The sequence below is a fragment of the Bactrocera tryoni genome, unplaced genomic scaffold (assembly GCF_016617805.1).
Source record: "Bactrocera tryoni isolate S06 unplaced genomic scaffold, CSIRO_BtryS06_freeze2 ctg7180000215554_QRY, whole genome shotgun sequence".
In the NCBI taxonomy this organism is placed as follows: domain Eukaryota; kingdom Metazoa; phylum Arthropoda; class Insecta; order Diptera; family Tephritidae; genus Bactrocera; species Bactrocera tryoni.
The window spans coordinates 4,934-18,694 of NW_024394870.1; the positions used below are offsets into that span (position 1 = coordinate 4,934).

Sequence of the window (13,761 nt, forward strand, 5' to 3'; positions counted from 1 at the left end):
AACTTCAGTAAGATGAAGAAGGTTAATTAACCTAAATATGTAAACCTAAGGATTAGAAGCTACTCAATATCGACTGATAAATGTGTATATACAAGAAAATCGACTTTATATCTAAATATAAGATTATGGAATTTTTCCAAATGCTCTGCCGTTATGGCTTTATGTCAACTTCATTAAGATGAAGAAAGTTAACTAACTTAAATATGTGAAGTTAATGATTAGAAGCTACTCAATATCGATTGCTAAATGTGTGTATACAAGAAAATCGACTTTATATATATAGTAAATATAAGATTCTGGATTTCTTCCAAATGCACTGCCGTTATGGCTTTATGTCAACTTTAGTAAGATTAAGAAAGTTAATTAACTTAAATATGTGAAGTAGATGATTTGAAGCAATTCAATAGCGACTGCTAAATGTGTATATACAAGATAATCGACTTTATACCTCAATATAAGATTATGGAATTGTTCCAAATGCACTGCCGTTATGGCTTGATGTCAACTTCGGTAAGATGAAGAAGGCTAATTAACCTAAATATGTGAAGTTAACAATTTGAAGCAATGCAATATCGATTGCTAAATATGAATATACAAGAAAATCGAATGTATACACTAATATAAGGTTTTGGATTTCTTCTAAATGCACTGCCGTTATGGCCTTATGTCAACATCAGTAAGATGAAGAAATTTAATTAGCTTGAATATATGAAGTTAATGATTTGAAACAATGCAATAGCGATAGCTAAATGTGTATATATAAGAAAATCGACTTTATACCTCAATATAAGATAATGGAGATTTGCAAATGCACTGCCGTTATGGATCTATGTCAACTTCAGTAAGATGGAGAAAGTTAACTAACTTAAATATGTGATGTTAATGATTAGAAGCTACTCAATATCGATTGCTAAATGTGTGTATACAAAAAACTCGACTTTATATCTAAATATAAGATTATGGAATTTTTCCAAATGCTCTGCCGTTATGACTTTATGTCAACTTTAGTAAGATGAAGAAGGTTAATTAACTTAAATATGTAAACCTAATGATTAGAAGCTACTCACTATCGACTGCTAAATGTGTCGACTTATCGACTTTATATCTAAATATAAGATTATGGAATTTTTCCAAATGCTCTGCCGTTATGGCTTTATGTCAACTTCAGTAAGATAAAGAAGGTTAATTAACTTAAATATGTAAACCTAAGGATTAGAAGCTACTCAATATCGACTGCTAAATGTGTCGACTTATCGACTTTATATCTAAATATAAGATAATGGAATTTTTCCAAATGCTCTGCCGTTATGGCTTGATGTCAACTTCATTAAGATGAAGATAGTTAACTAACTTAAATGTGAAGTTAATGATTAAAAGCTACTCAATATCGATTGCTAAAAGTGTGTATACAAGAAAATCGACTTTATACATATAGTAAATTTAAGATTCTGGAATTCTTCCAAATTCACTGCCGTTATGGCTTTATGTCAACTTCAGTAAGATGAAGAAGGTTAATTAACTTAAATATGTGAAGTTAATGATTAGAAGCAATGCAATATCGATTGCTGAATACGAATATACAAGAAAATCTTATTTATACACTAATATAAGGTTTTGGAATTCTTCTAAATGCACTGCCGTTATGGCCTTATGTCAACATCAGTAAGATGAAGAAGGTTAATTAACTTAAATATATAAAGTTAATGATTTGAAACAATGCAATAGCGATAGCTAAATGTTTATATATGAGAAAATCGGCTTTATACCTCAATATGAGATAATGGAGATTTTCAAATGCACTGCCGTTATGGATCTATGTAAACTTCAGTAAGATGGAGAAAGTTAACTAACTTAAATATGTGATGTTAATGATTAGAAGCTACTCAATATCGATTGCTAAATCTGTGTATACAAAAAATTCGACTTTATATCTAAATATAAGATTATGGAATTTTTCCAAATGCTCTGCCGTTATGGCTTTATGTAAACTTTAGTAAGATGAAGAAGGTTAATTAACTTAAACATGTAAACCTAATGATTAGAGGCTACTCAATATCGACTGCTAAATGTGTCGACTTATCGACTTTATATCTAAACATAAGATTATGGAATTTTTCCAAATGCTCTGCCGTTATGGCTTTATGTCAACTTCAGTAAGATGAAGAAGGTTAATTAACTTAAATATGTAAACCTAAGGATTAGAATCTACTCAATATCGACTGCTAAATGTGTCGACTTATCGACTTTATATCTAAATATAAGATTATGGAATTTTTCCAAATACTCTGAAGTTATGGCTTTATGTCAACTTCATTAGGATGAAGAATGTTAACTAACTTAAATATGTGAAGTTAATGATTAGAAGCTACTCAATATCGATTGCTAAATGTGTGTATACAAGAAAATCGACTTTATATATATAGTAAATATAAGATTCTGGATTTCTTCCAAATGCACTGCCGTTATGGCTTTATGTCAACTTTAGTAAGATTAAGAAGGTTAATTAACTTAAATATGTGAAGTAGATGATTAGAATCTACTCAATATCGATTGCTAAATGTGTGTATACAAAAAATTCGACTTTATATCTAAATATAAGATTATGGAATTTTTCCAAATGCTCTGCCGTTATGGCTTTATGTCAACTTTAGTAAGATGAAGAAGGTTAATTAACTTAAATATGTAAACCTAATGATTAGAAGCTACTCAATATCGACTGCTAAATGTGTCGACTTATCGACTTTATATCTAAATATAAGATTATGGAATTTTTCCAAATGCTCTGCCGTTATGGCTTTATGTCAACTTCAGTAAGATGAAGAAGGTTAATTAACTTAAATATGTAAACCTAAGGATTAGAAGCTACTCAATATCGACTGCTAAATGTGTCGACTTATCGACTTTTTATCTAAATATAAGATTATGGAATTTTTCCAAACGCTCTGCCGTTATGGCTTTATGTCAACTTCATTAAGATGAAGAAAGCTAACTAACTTAAATATGTGAAGTTAATGATTAGAAGCTACTCAATATCGATTGCTAAATGTGTGTATACAAGAAAATCGACTTTATATATATAGTAAATATAAGATTCTGGATTTCTTCCAAATGCACTGCCGTTATGGCTTTATGTCAACTTTAGTAAGATTAAGAAAGTTAATTAACTTAAATATGTGAAGTAGATTATTTGAAGCAATTCAATAGCGACTGCTAAATGTGTATATACAAGATAATCGACTTTATACCTCAATATAAGATTATGGAATTTTTCCAAATGCACTGCCGTTATGGCTTGATGTCAACTTCGGTAAGATGAAGAAAGCTAATTAACCTAAATATGTGAAGTTAATGATTTGAAACAATGCAATAGCGATAGCTAAATGTGTATATATAAGAAAATCTACTTTATACCTCAATATAAGATAATGGAGATTTTCAAATGCACTGCCGTTATGGATCTATGTCAACTTCAGTAAGATGGAGAAAGTTAACTAACTTAAATATGTGATGTTAATGATTAGAAGCTACTCAATATCGATTGATAAATGTGTGTATACAAAAAATTCGACTTTATATCTAAATATAAGACTATGGAATTTTTCCAAACGCTCACCCGTTATGGCTTTATGTACACTTCAGTAAGTTGAAGAAAGTTAACTAACTTAAATATGTGAAGTTAATGATTAGAAGCTACTCAATATCGATTGCTGAATATGTGTATACAAGAAAATCGACTTTATACATATAGTAAATATAAAATTTATAATTCCTTATGCACTACCGTTATATCTTTATGTCCACTTCAGTAAGATGTAAAAGGTTAATTAACTTAAATATGTGAAGTTAATGATTAGAAGCTACCCAATATCGATTGCTAAATGTGTGTATACAAGAAAATCGACTTTATATCTAAATATAAGATTATGGAATTTTTCCAAATGCTCTGCCGTTATGGCTTTATGTCAACTTCATTAAGGTGAAGAAAGTTAACTAACTAAAATATGTGAAGTTAATGATTAGAAGCTACTCAATATCGATTGCTAAATGTGTGTATACAAGAAAATCGACTTTTTACCTAAATATAAGATTTTGGCATTCTTCCAAATGCACTGCCGTTATGGCTTTATGTCAACTTCAGTAAGATGAAGAAGGTTAATTAACTTAAATATGTGAAGTTAATAATTAGAAGCTACTCAATATCGATTGCTAAATGTGTGTATACAAGAAAATCGACTTTATATATATAGTAAATATAAGATTTATATTTCCTTATGCACTACCGTTATATCTTTATGTCCACTTCAGTAAGATGAAGAAGGTTAATTAACTTAAATATGTGAAGTTAATGCGTAGAAGCTACTCAATATCAATTGCTAAATATGTGTATACAAGAAAATCGACTTTATACATATAGTAAATTTAATATTCTGGAATTCTTCCATATGCACTGCCGTTATGGCTTTATGTCAGCTTCAGTAAGATGAAGAAGGTTAATTAACTTAAATATGTGAAGTTAAAGATTAGAGGCTACTCAATATCGATTGCTTAATGTGTGTATACAAGAAAATCGACTTTATACATATACTAAGTATAAGATTCTGGAATTCTTCCAAATGCACTGCCGTTATGGCTTTATGTCAACTTCAGTAAGATGTAAAAGGTTAGTTAACTTAATATGTAAAACTAATGATTAAAAGCTACTCAATATCGACTGCTAAATATGTATATACAAGAAAATCGACTTTATACACATAGTAAAAATAAGATTCTGGATTTCTTCCAAATGCACTGCCGTTATGGCTTTATGTCAACTTCATTAAGGTGAATAAAGGTAACTAAGTTTAATATGTGAAGATAATGATTAGAAGCTACTCAGTATCAATTTCTAAATGCGTGTATACAAGAAAATCGACTTTGCATATATAGTAAATATAGGATTCTGGATTTCATCCAAATGCACTGCCGTTATGGCTTTATGTCAACTTTAGTAAGATGAAGAAAGTTAATTAACTTAAATATGTGAAGTAGATGATTTGAAACAATTCAATATCGACTGCTTAATGTGTATCTATAAGAAAATCGACTTTATACCTCAATATAAGATAATGGAATTTTTCCAAATGCACTGCCGTTTTTGCTTTATGTCAGCTTCATTAAGATGAAGAAAGTTAACTAACTTAAATATGTGAAGTTAATGATTAGAAGCTACTCAATATCGATTGCTAAATATGTGTATACAAGAAAATCGACTTTATACATATAGTAAATATAAGATTCTGGAATTCTTCCAAATGCACTGCCGTTATGGCTTTATGTCAACTTCAGTAAGATGTAAAAGGTTAATTAACTTAAATATGTTAAACTAATGATTTAAAAAACTCAATGTCGATTGCTAAATGTGTGTATACAAGAAAATCGACTTTACACATATACTAAATATAAGATTCTGGAATTCTTTCAAATGCACTGCCGTTATGGCTTTATGTCAACTTCATTAAGGTGAATAAAGGTAACTAAGTTTAATATGTGAAGTTAATGATTAGAAGCTACTCAATATCGATTGCTTAATGTGTGTATACAAAAAAATCGACTTTATATCTATATATAAGATTATGGAATTTTTCCAAATGCTCTGCCGCTATGGGTTTATGTCAACTTCAGTAAGATGAAGAAAGTTAACTATCTGAAATATGTAAAACTAATGATTAGAAGCTACTCCATATCGACTGCTAAATGTGTGTATACAAGAAAATCGACTTTTTATCTAAATATAAGATTATGGAATTTTTCCAAATGCTCTGCCGTTATGACTTTATGTCAACTTTAGTAAGATGAAGAAGGTTAATTAACTTAAATATGTAAACCTAATGATTAGAAGCTACTCACTATCGACTGCTAAATGTGTCGACTTATCGACTTTATATCTAAATATAAGATTATGGAATTTTTCCAAATGCTCTGCCGTTATGGCTTTATGTCAACTTCAGTAAGATAAAGAAGGTTAATTAACTTAAATATGTAAACCTAAGGATTAGAAGCTACTCAATATCGACTGCTAAATGTGTCGACTTATCGACTTTATATCTAAATATAAGATAATGGAATTTTTCCAAATGCTCTGCCGTTATGGCTTGATGTCAACTTCATTAAGATGAAGATAGTTAACTAACTTAAATGTGAAGTTAATGATTAAAAGCTACTCAATATCGATTGCTAAAAGTGTGTATACAAGAAAATCGACTTTATACATATAGTAAATTTAAGATTCTGGAATTCTTCCAAATTCACTGCCGTTATGGCTTTATGTCAACTTCAGTAAGATGAAGAAGGTTAATTAACTTAAATGTGTGAAGTTAATGATTAAAAGCAATTCAATATCGATTGCTGAATACGAATATACAAGAAAATCTTATTTATACACTAATATAAGGTTTTGGAATTCTTCTAAATGCACTGCCGTTATGGCCTTATGTCAACATCAGTAAGATGAAGAAGGTTAATTAACTTAAATATATAAAGTTAATGATTTGAAACAATGCAATAGCGATAGCTTAATGTTTATATATGAGAAAATCGGCTTTATACCTCAATATAAGATAATGGAGATTTTCAAATGCACTGCCGTTATGGATCTATGTACACTTCAGTAAGATGGAGAAAGTTAACTAACTTAAATATGTGATGTTAATGATTAGAAGCTACTCAATATCGATTGCTAAATCTGTGTATACAAAAAATACGACTTTATATCTAAATATAAGATTATGGAATTTTTAAAAATGCTCTGCCGTTATGGCTTTATGTCAACTTTAGTAAGATGAAGAAGGTTAATTAACTTAAACATGTAAACCTAATGATTAGAGGCTACTCAATATCGACTGCTAAATGTGTCGACTTATCGACTTTATATCTAAACATAAGATTATGGAATTTTTCCAAATGCTCTGCCGTTATGGCTTTATGTCAACTTCAGTAAGATGAAGAAGGTTAATTAACTTAAATATGTAAACCTAAGGATTAGAATCTACTCAATATCGACTGCTAAATGTGTCGACTTATCGACTTTATATCTAAATATAAGATTATGGAATTTTTCCAAATACTCTGAAGTTATGGCTTTATGTCAACTTCATTAGGATGAAGAATGTTAACTAACTTAAATATGTGAAGTTAATGATTAGAAGCTACTCAATATCGATTGCTAAATGTGTGTATACAAGAAAATCGACTTTATATATATAGTAAATATAAGATTATGGATTTCTTCCAAATGCACTGCCGTTATGGCTTTATGTCAACTTTAGTAAGATTAAGAAAGTTAATTAACTTAAATATGTGAAGTAGATGATTAGAAGCTACTCAATATCGATTGCTAAATGTGTGTATACAAAAAATTCGACTTTATATCTAAATATAAGATTATGGAATTTTTCCAAATGCTCTGCCGTTATGGCTTTATGTCAACTTTAGTAAGATGAAGAAGGTTAATTAACTTAAATATGTAAACCTAATGATTAGAAGCTACTCAATATCGACTGCTAAATGTGTCGACTTATCGACTTTATATCTAAATATAAGATTATGGAATTTTTCCAAATGCTCTGCCGTTATGGCTTTATGTCAACTTCAGTAAGATGAAGAAGGTTAATTAACTTAAATATGTAAACCTAAGGATTAGAAGCTACTCAACATCGACTGCTAAATGTGTCGACTTATCGACTTTTTATCTAAATATAAGATTATGGAATTTTTCCAAACGCTCTGCCGTTATGGCTTTATGTCAACTTCATTAAGATGAAGAAAGCTAACTAACTTAAATATGTGAAGTTAATGATTAGAAGCTACTCAATATCGATTGCTAAATGTGTGTATACAAGAAAATCGACTTTATATATATAGTAAATATAAGATTCTGGATTTCTTCCAAATGCACTGCCGTTATGGCTTTATGTCAACTTCAGTACGATGAAGAAGGTTAATTAAATTAAATATGTGAAGTTAAAGATTAGAGGCTACTCAATATCGATTGCTTAATGTGTGTATACAAGAAAATCGACTTTATACATATACTAAGTATAAGATTCTGGAATTCTTCCAAATGCACTGCCGTTATGGCTTTATGTCAACTTCAGTAAGATGTAAAAGGTTAGTTAACTTAATATGTAAAACTAATGATTAAAAGCTACTCAATATCGATTGCTAAATGTGTGTATACAAGAAAATCGACTTTATATCTAAATATAAGATTATGGAATTTTTCCAAATGCTCTGCCGTTATGGCTTTATGTCAACTTCAGTAAGATTAAGAAAGTTAACTAACTTAAATATGTGATGTTAATGATTAGAAGCTACTCAATATCCATTGCTAAATGTGTGTATACAAGAAAATCGACTTTATACATATAGTAAATATAAGATTCTGGAATTCTTCCCAATGCACTGCCGGTATGGCTTTATGTCAACTTCTGTAAGATGTAAAAGGTTGACTAACTTAAATATGTAAAACTAATGATTAGAAGCTACTCCATATCGTCTGCTAAATGTGTGTATACAAGAAAATCGACTTTTTATCTAAATATAAGATTATGGAATTTTTCCAAATGCTCTACCGTTATGGCTTTATGTCAACTTCAGTCAGATGTAAAAGGTTAAATAACTTAAATATGTGAAGTTAAAGATTTGAAGCAATGCAATAGCAATTGCTGAATATGAATATACAAGAAAATCGACTTTATACATATAGTAAATATAAGATTCTGGAATTCTTCCAAATGCACTGCCGTTTTTGCTTTATGTCAACTTCATTATGATGAAGAAAGTTAACTAACCTAAATATGTGAAGTTAAGGATTAGAAGCTACTCAATATCAATTGCTAAATGTGCGTATACAAGAAATGCGACCTTATACATATACTAAGTATAAGATTCTGGAATTCTTCCAAATGCACTGCCGTTATGGCTTTATGTCAACTTCAGTAAGATGTAAAAGGTTAGTTAATTTAAATATGTAAAACTAATGATTAAAAGCTTCTCAATATCGACTGCTAAATATGTATATACAAGAAAATTGACTTTATATTTAAATATAAGATTTTGGAATTTCTAAAATGCACTGCCGTTATGGCTTTATGTCAACTTCAGCAAGATGTAAAAAGTTAATTAACTTAAATATGTTAAACTCATGATTTGAAGAAACTCAATGTCGATTGATAAAAGTGTATATACAAGAAAATCGACTTTATACATCGATATAAGATTGTGGAATTTTTTCAAATGCACTGCCGTTATGGCTTTATGTCAACATCGGTAAAATTAAGAAATTTAGTTGACTTAAATATGTGGAGTTAATGATTTGAAGCAATGCAATAACGATTGCTAGATTCGTATATACAAGAAAATCGACTTTTTACCTAAATATAATATTTTAGAATTCTTCCAAATGAACTGCCGTTATGGCTTTATGTCAACTTCTGTAAGATGTAAAAGGTTGATTAGCTTAAATATGTAAAACTAATGATTAGAAGCTACTCCATATCGACTGCTAAATGTGTATATACAAGAAAATTGACTTTATACCTCAATATAAGATAATGGAATTTTTCCAAATGCACTGCCGTAAAGGCTTTATGTCAACTTCAATAAGATGAAGAAAGTTAACTAACTTAAATATGTGAAGTCAATGATTAGAAGCTACTCAATATCGATTACTAAATGTGTGTATATAAGAAAATCGACTTTATACATATACAAAGTATAAGATTTTGGAATTTTTCAAATGCACTGCCGTTATGGCTTTATGTCAACTTCAGCAAGATGTAAAAGGTTAATTAACTTAAATATGTTAAACTAATGATTTGAAGAAACTCAATGTCGATTGATAAATTGTATATAAAAGGTTGATTTACTTAAATATGTAAAACTAATGATTAGGAGCTACTCCATATCGACTGCTAAATGTGTATATACAAGAAAATCGACTTTATACATCGATATAAGATTATGGAATTTTTTCAAATGCACTGCCGTTATGGCTTTATGTCAACATCGGTAAGATTAAGAAATTTAGTTTACTCAAATATGTAGAGTTAATGGGTTGAAACAATGCAATATCGATTGCTAGATGCGTATGTATAAGAAAATCGACTTTATACCTAAATATAATATTTTAGAACTTCAGTAAGATGTAAAAGGTTAATTAACTTAAATATGTGCAGTTAGTGATTAGAAGCTACTCAATATCGATTGCTAAATATGTGTATACAAGAAAATCGACTTTATACATATAGTAAATATAAGATTCTGGAATTCTTTCAAATGCACTGCCGTTATGGCTTTATGTCAACTTCTGTAAGATGTAAAAGGTTGATTAACCTAAATATGTAAAACTAATGATTAGAAGCTACCCAATATCGATTGGTAAATGTGTGTATACAAGAAAATCGATTTTATATCTAAATATAAGATTATGGAATTTTTCCAAATGCTCTGCCGTTAAGGCTTTATGTCAACTTCAGTAAGATGTAAAAGGTTAAATAACTTAAATATGTGAAGTTAAAGATTTGAAGCAATGCAATAGCAATTGCTGAATATGAATATACAAGAAAATCGACTTTATACATAAATATAAGATTTTAGAATTTTTCCAAATTCTCTGCCGTTATGGCTTTATGTAAACTTCAGTAAGATGAAGAAAGTTAACTAACTTAAATATGTGAAGTTAATGATTAGAAGCTACTCAATATCGATTGCTAAATATGTGTATACAAGAAAATCGACTTTATTCATATAGTAAATATAAAATTTGTAATTCTTTATGCTCTACCGTTATGGCTTTATGTCCACTTCAGTAAGATGTAAAAGGTTAATTAACTTAGATATGTGAAGCAAATGATTAGAAGCTACTCAGTATCGATTGCTAAATATGTGTATACAAGAAAATCGACTTTATACTCATAGTAAATATAAGATTCTGGAATTCTTCCAAATGCACTGCCGTTATGGCTTTATGTCAACTTCTGTAAGATGTAAAAGGTTGATTAACTTAAATATGTAAAACTAATGATTAGAAGCTACCCCATATCGACTGCTAAATGTGTATATACAAAATAATCGACTTTATATCCAAATATAAGATTATGGAATTTTTCCAAATACTCTGCCGTTATGGCTTTATGTCAACTTCAGTAAGATGAAGAGAGTTAACTAACTTAAATATGTGAAGTTAATGATTAGAAGCTACTCAATATCGATTACTAAATGTGTGTATATAAGAAAATCGACTTTATACATATACTAAGTATAAGATTCTGGAATTCTTCCAAATGCACTGCCGTTATGGCTTTATGTCAACTTCAGTAAGATGTAAAAGGTTAAATAACTAAAATATGTGAAGTTAATGATTATTAGCAATGCAGTATCGATTGCTTAACCCTTATGTCAACGGCAACATACCTGGGTATGTTTTGCGTTTTCAAAACGCTGTAGCTCTGAACTGGATAATCGGATCGACTTAAAATGATATCCTAGCGAAAACTGTTTAACGCAATAGTCCCAATTTTGGTTAAGATTGGATCATCCGTTTGGTAGATAAAGCCCATTTACAAAGTTGCACCCTTACGTCAACAGCACACATACCTGGGTATACCATACCATATGTATAGTAAAACGCATGCAAATATGATAATATTTAAAAAGTATAGTTTATTTTGTGTGAAAAAAATACTTATGGCATAAAAACTATTATAAATTATAAAATACTTATGAAAAAAATCTTAAAAAAACTACGAAAAATTTAAAATTATTGAAATTCAATTACATCTATCGCATTGCGGCAAGTCTTTGGAATGCTCTGCGCATACTGGTTTGTTGCATAATGTGCATGCTTTACGAGTAGGGCGTCGTTTGGAGCAGATGTAGCAACTCCCCTTTACTTTTAGGCGTCTCGTACTATCACGCTCCTCCGCTTCATGTGCTCCAGCATTCGCGTTGAAAAAACTCTGGATATTCTGCTGTTATTCGCCCTTCTCTCTATTTCCGGCTTGCATAGTTGCTCACTTAGCTGATGGAGAAACATCCTACGGCGGCTTGTATATAACTTCAGGTGAGTATTGTTGTCAACGTATATTATGTATGCGGCAAACGCAGCAACGTCCACATTATTATAAAAGAAAGCCAAAGGCCATCTATTTGTGCGCCGCTTGGTACTATATTCGGACAAGCACATGTCCATGCTTTCAACTCCACCTTTGGTTTCGTTGTAGTCCAATATAAGCAATGGCTTCTTCTTAGGACCGGACGTTTCTGTTGTATAATGAGAAGTGGACAATAATAAAGCTGCCATGTTTTTCTTGGGCACGTACGAGCACATCGTAACGTGATTATAGAACCCAAACATTGACGATTCAGCCTAACGTCCCTTGGGGTTGGCAAATGCTGCTGGCACGAATGTACGCCTTTTGTTGCAAGTTCCCAATATAGATAAATTATTGTCTATCATCAAAGATTTTGCCAAGTTGTAGCTAGTGAAAAAGCTGGCACATACAATATTTCTTCCACTTCCATCAAAAAGGTTGATACATAAATCTTTGACTATTCTTTCACCAACGTTTCTTTCACTTTCACCAGACGGTGCCATTCCTGTATAGATTGGTCCCTGCATTGAAATATTAAATTCAATTTAGTTACATATTTTTACTTTCAACAATATTGATAGTACCTGCAATGGATAGGACGAAATGGAGTCGCACACCCACCACACTTTTATCCCATATTTGGCAGGTTTTGATGGTATGTATTGCGTTAAGCCAGTTCCACCACGATAAGCATACAATTGTTCATCTACGGTGACGTTGGCTCCTGCCACGTAATATCTACGAAGACAGCTGTTTAGCATCAAAAAAACGTCCGATATTGCTGCTGCTTTGTCAGTTTGTTTGCGTTGCTGGCGTGTGTTTCCATTATCAAAACGAATGAAGCGGCTAATTTCCCAAAATCGTCGTACACTCATTGCAGCACGATATAATGGATGTGATTTAGTATTCCACAAATCTTTCGTATGCACGTAACCAGAATGTGTAACGCCACTTAACAAAAGTACGCCCAAATATGCATCAAATTCACTTTCTGTTATGGGAATCCATGATCTCGGTTCTCTTGTTGGATGTCTTGCATTGTCATCATCAAAGAATTGCCTTGCCTTTCGATTTGATTCACGAATAATTATGTCGCATATTTCGTCTGACATTATCAATTTGAACGTTTCTGAAATGGTCAAACATTGCGTTGCCCGTATTGGTCCAAATTGTGCACTTCTTAGAATGTTGTGCGTACGGAATCATACAGGTTGTGGTTGTATCGAAGACCAAACATTACCATCTCTGGCAGTAAAATATTCCCCAGTTTCAATTGGTGCATCTTCAAGTTCTTCATCAGAATCACTGTCGTCCTCTGGGTCTAATTCTGGTAACGTGGGCTCTTCTAAGTCTGAGTCATCACCACCAATATCACGTACACATTAATCTAAAGCCTCGTCGCCAACTACTGAATCGTGGTCACTTATTTCTTTTTGGCTCTCTTCAAGCGTTTGACGAAAATATGTTTGCTGTTCTTCGTACGAAAGTGCGCTTAGTTGTCGTGGAGTAAGCCATTCACCATCTGCCATTTCACTTTGATTTTATTTTTTTATTTCCACAAAATAAACAGAAACGTCCTTTCACTTCGAATCATACGTGCATGATAAAATCCGTAATACTGGTAAACCCT

At 30.9% G+C, this 13,761-nt stretch overlaps 1 protein-coding gene across 1 annotated transcript; it reads right to left on the minus strand.

Moving 5' to 3' along the window:
• Nucleotides 1-12,406: 12,406 nt before the first annotated feature.
• Nucleotides 12,407-13,243, minus strand: LOC120779356 (piggyBac transposable element-derived protein 4-like). Its single transcript, XM_040111551.1, has 2 exons — nt 12,716-13,243; nt 12,407-12,652 (listed from the first exon to the last, which is right to left on the minus strand). The coding sequence occupies exons 1-2, from the start codon at nt 13,241-13,243 to the stop codon at nt 12,407-12,409; spliced, it is 774 nt and encodes a 257-aa protein (XP_039967485.1).
• Nucleotides 13,244-13,761: the final 518 nt, after the last annotated feature.

Coding starts and splice junctions, on each gene's coding strand:
- LOC120779356 (XM_040111551.1), bottom strand. CDS start 13,243: ATGTCAGACGAAATATGCGACATAATTATTCGTGAATCAAATCGAAAG. Junction 12,653..12,715: donor TTTCGTCCTATCCATTGCAG/GTACTATCAATA, acceptor ATTTCAATGCAG/GGACCAATCTATACAGGAAT.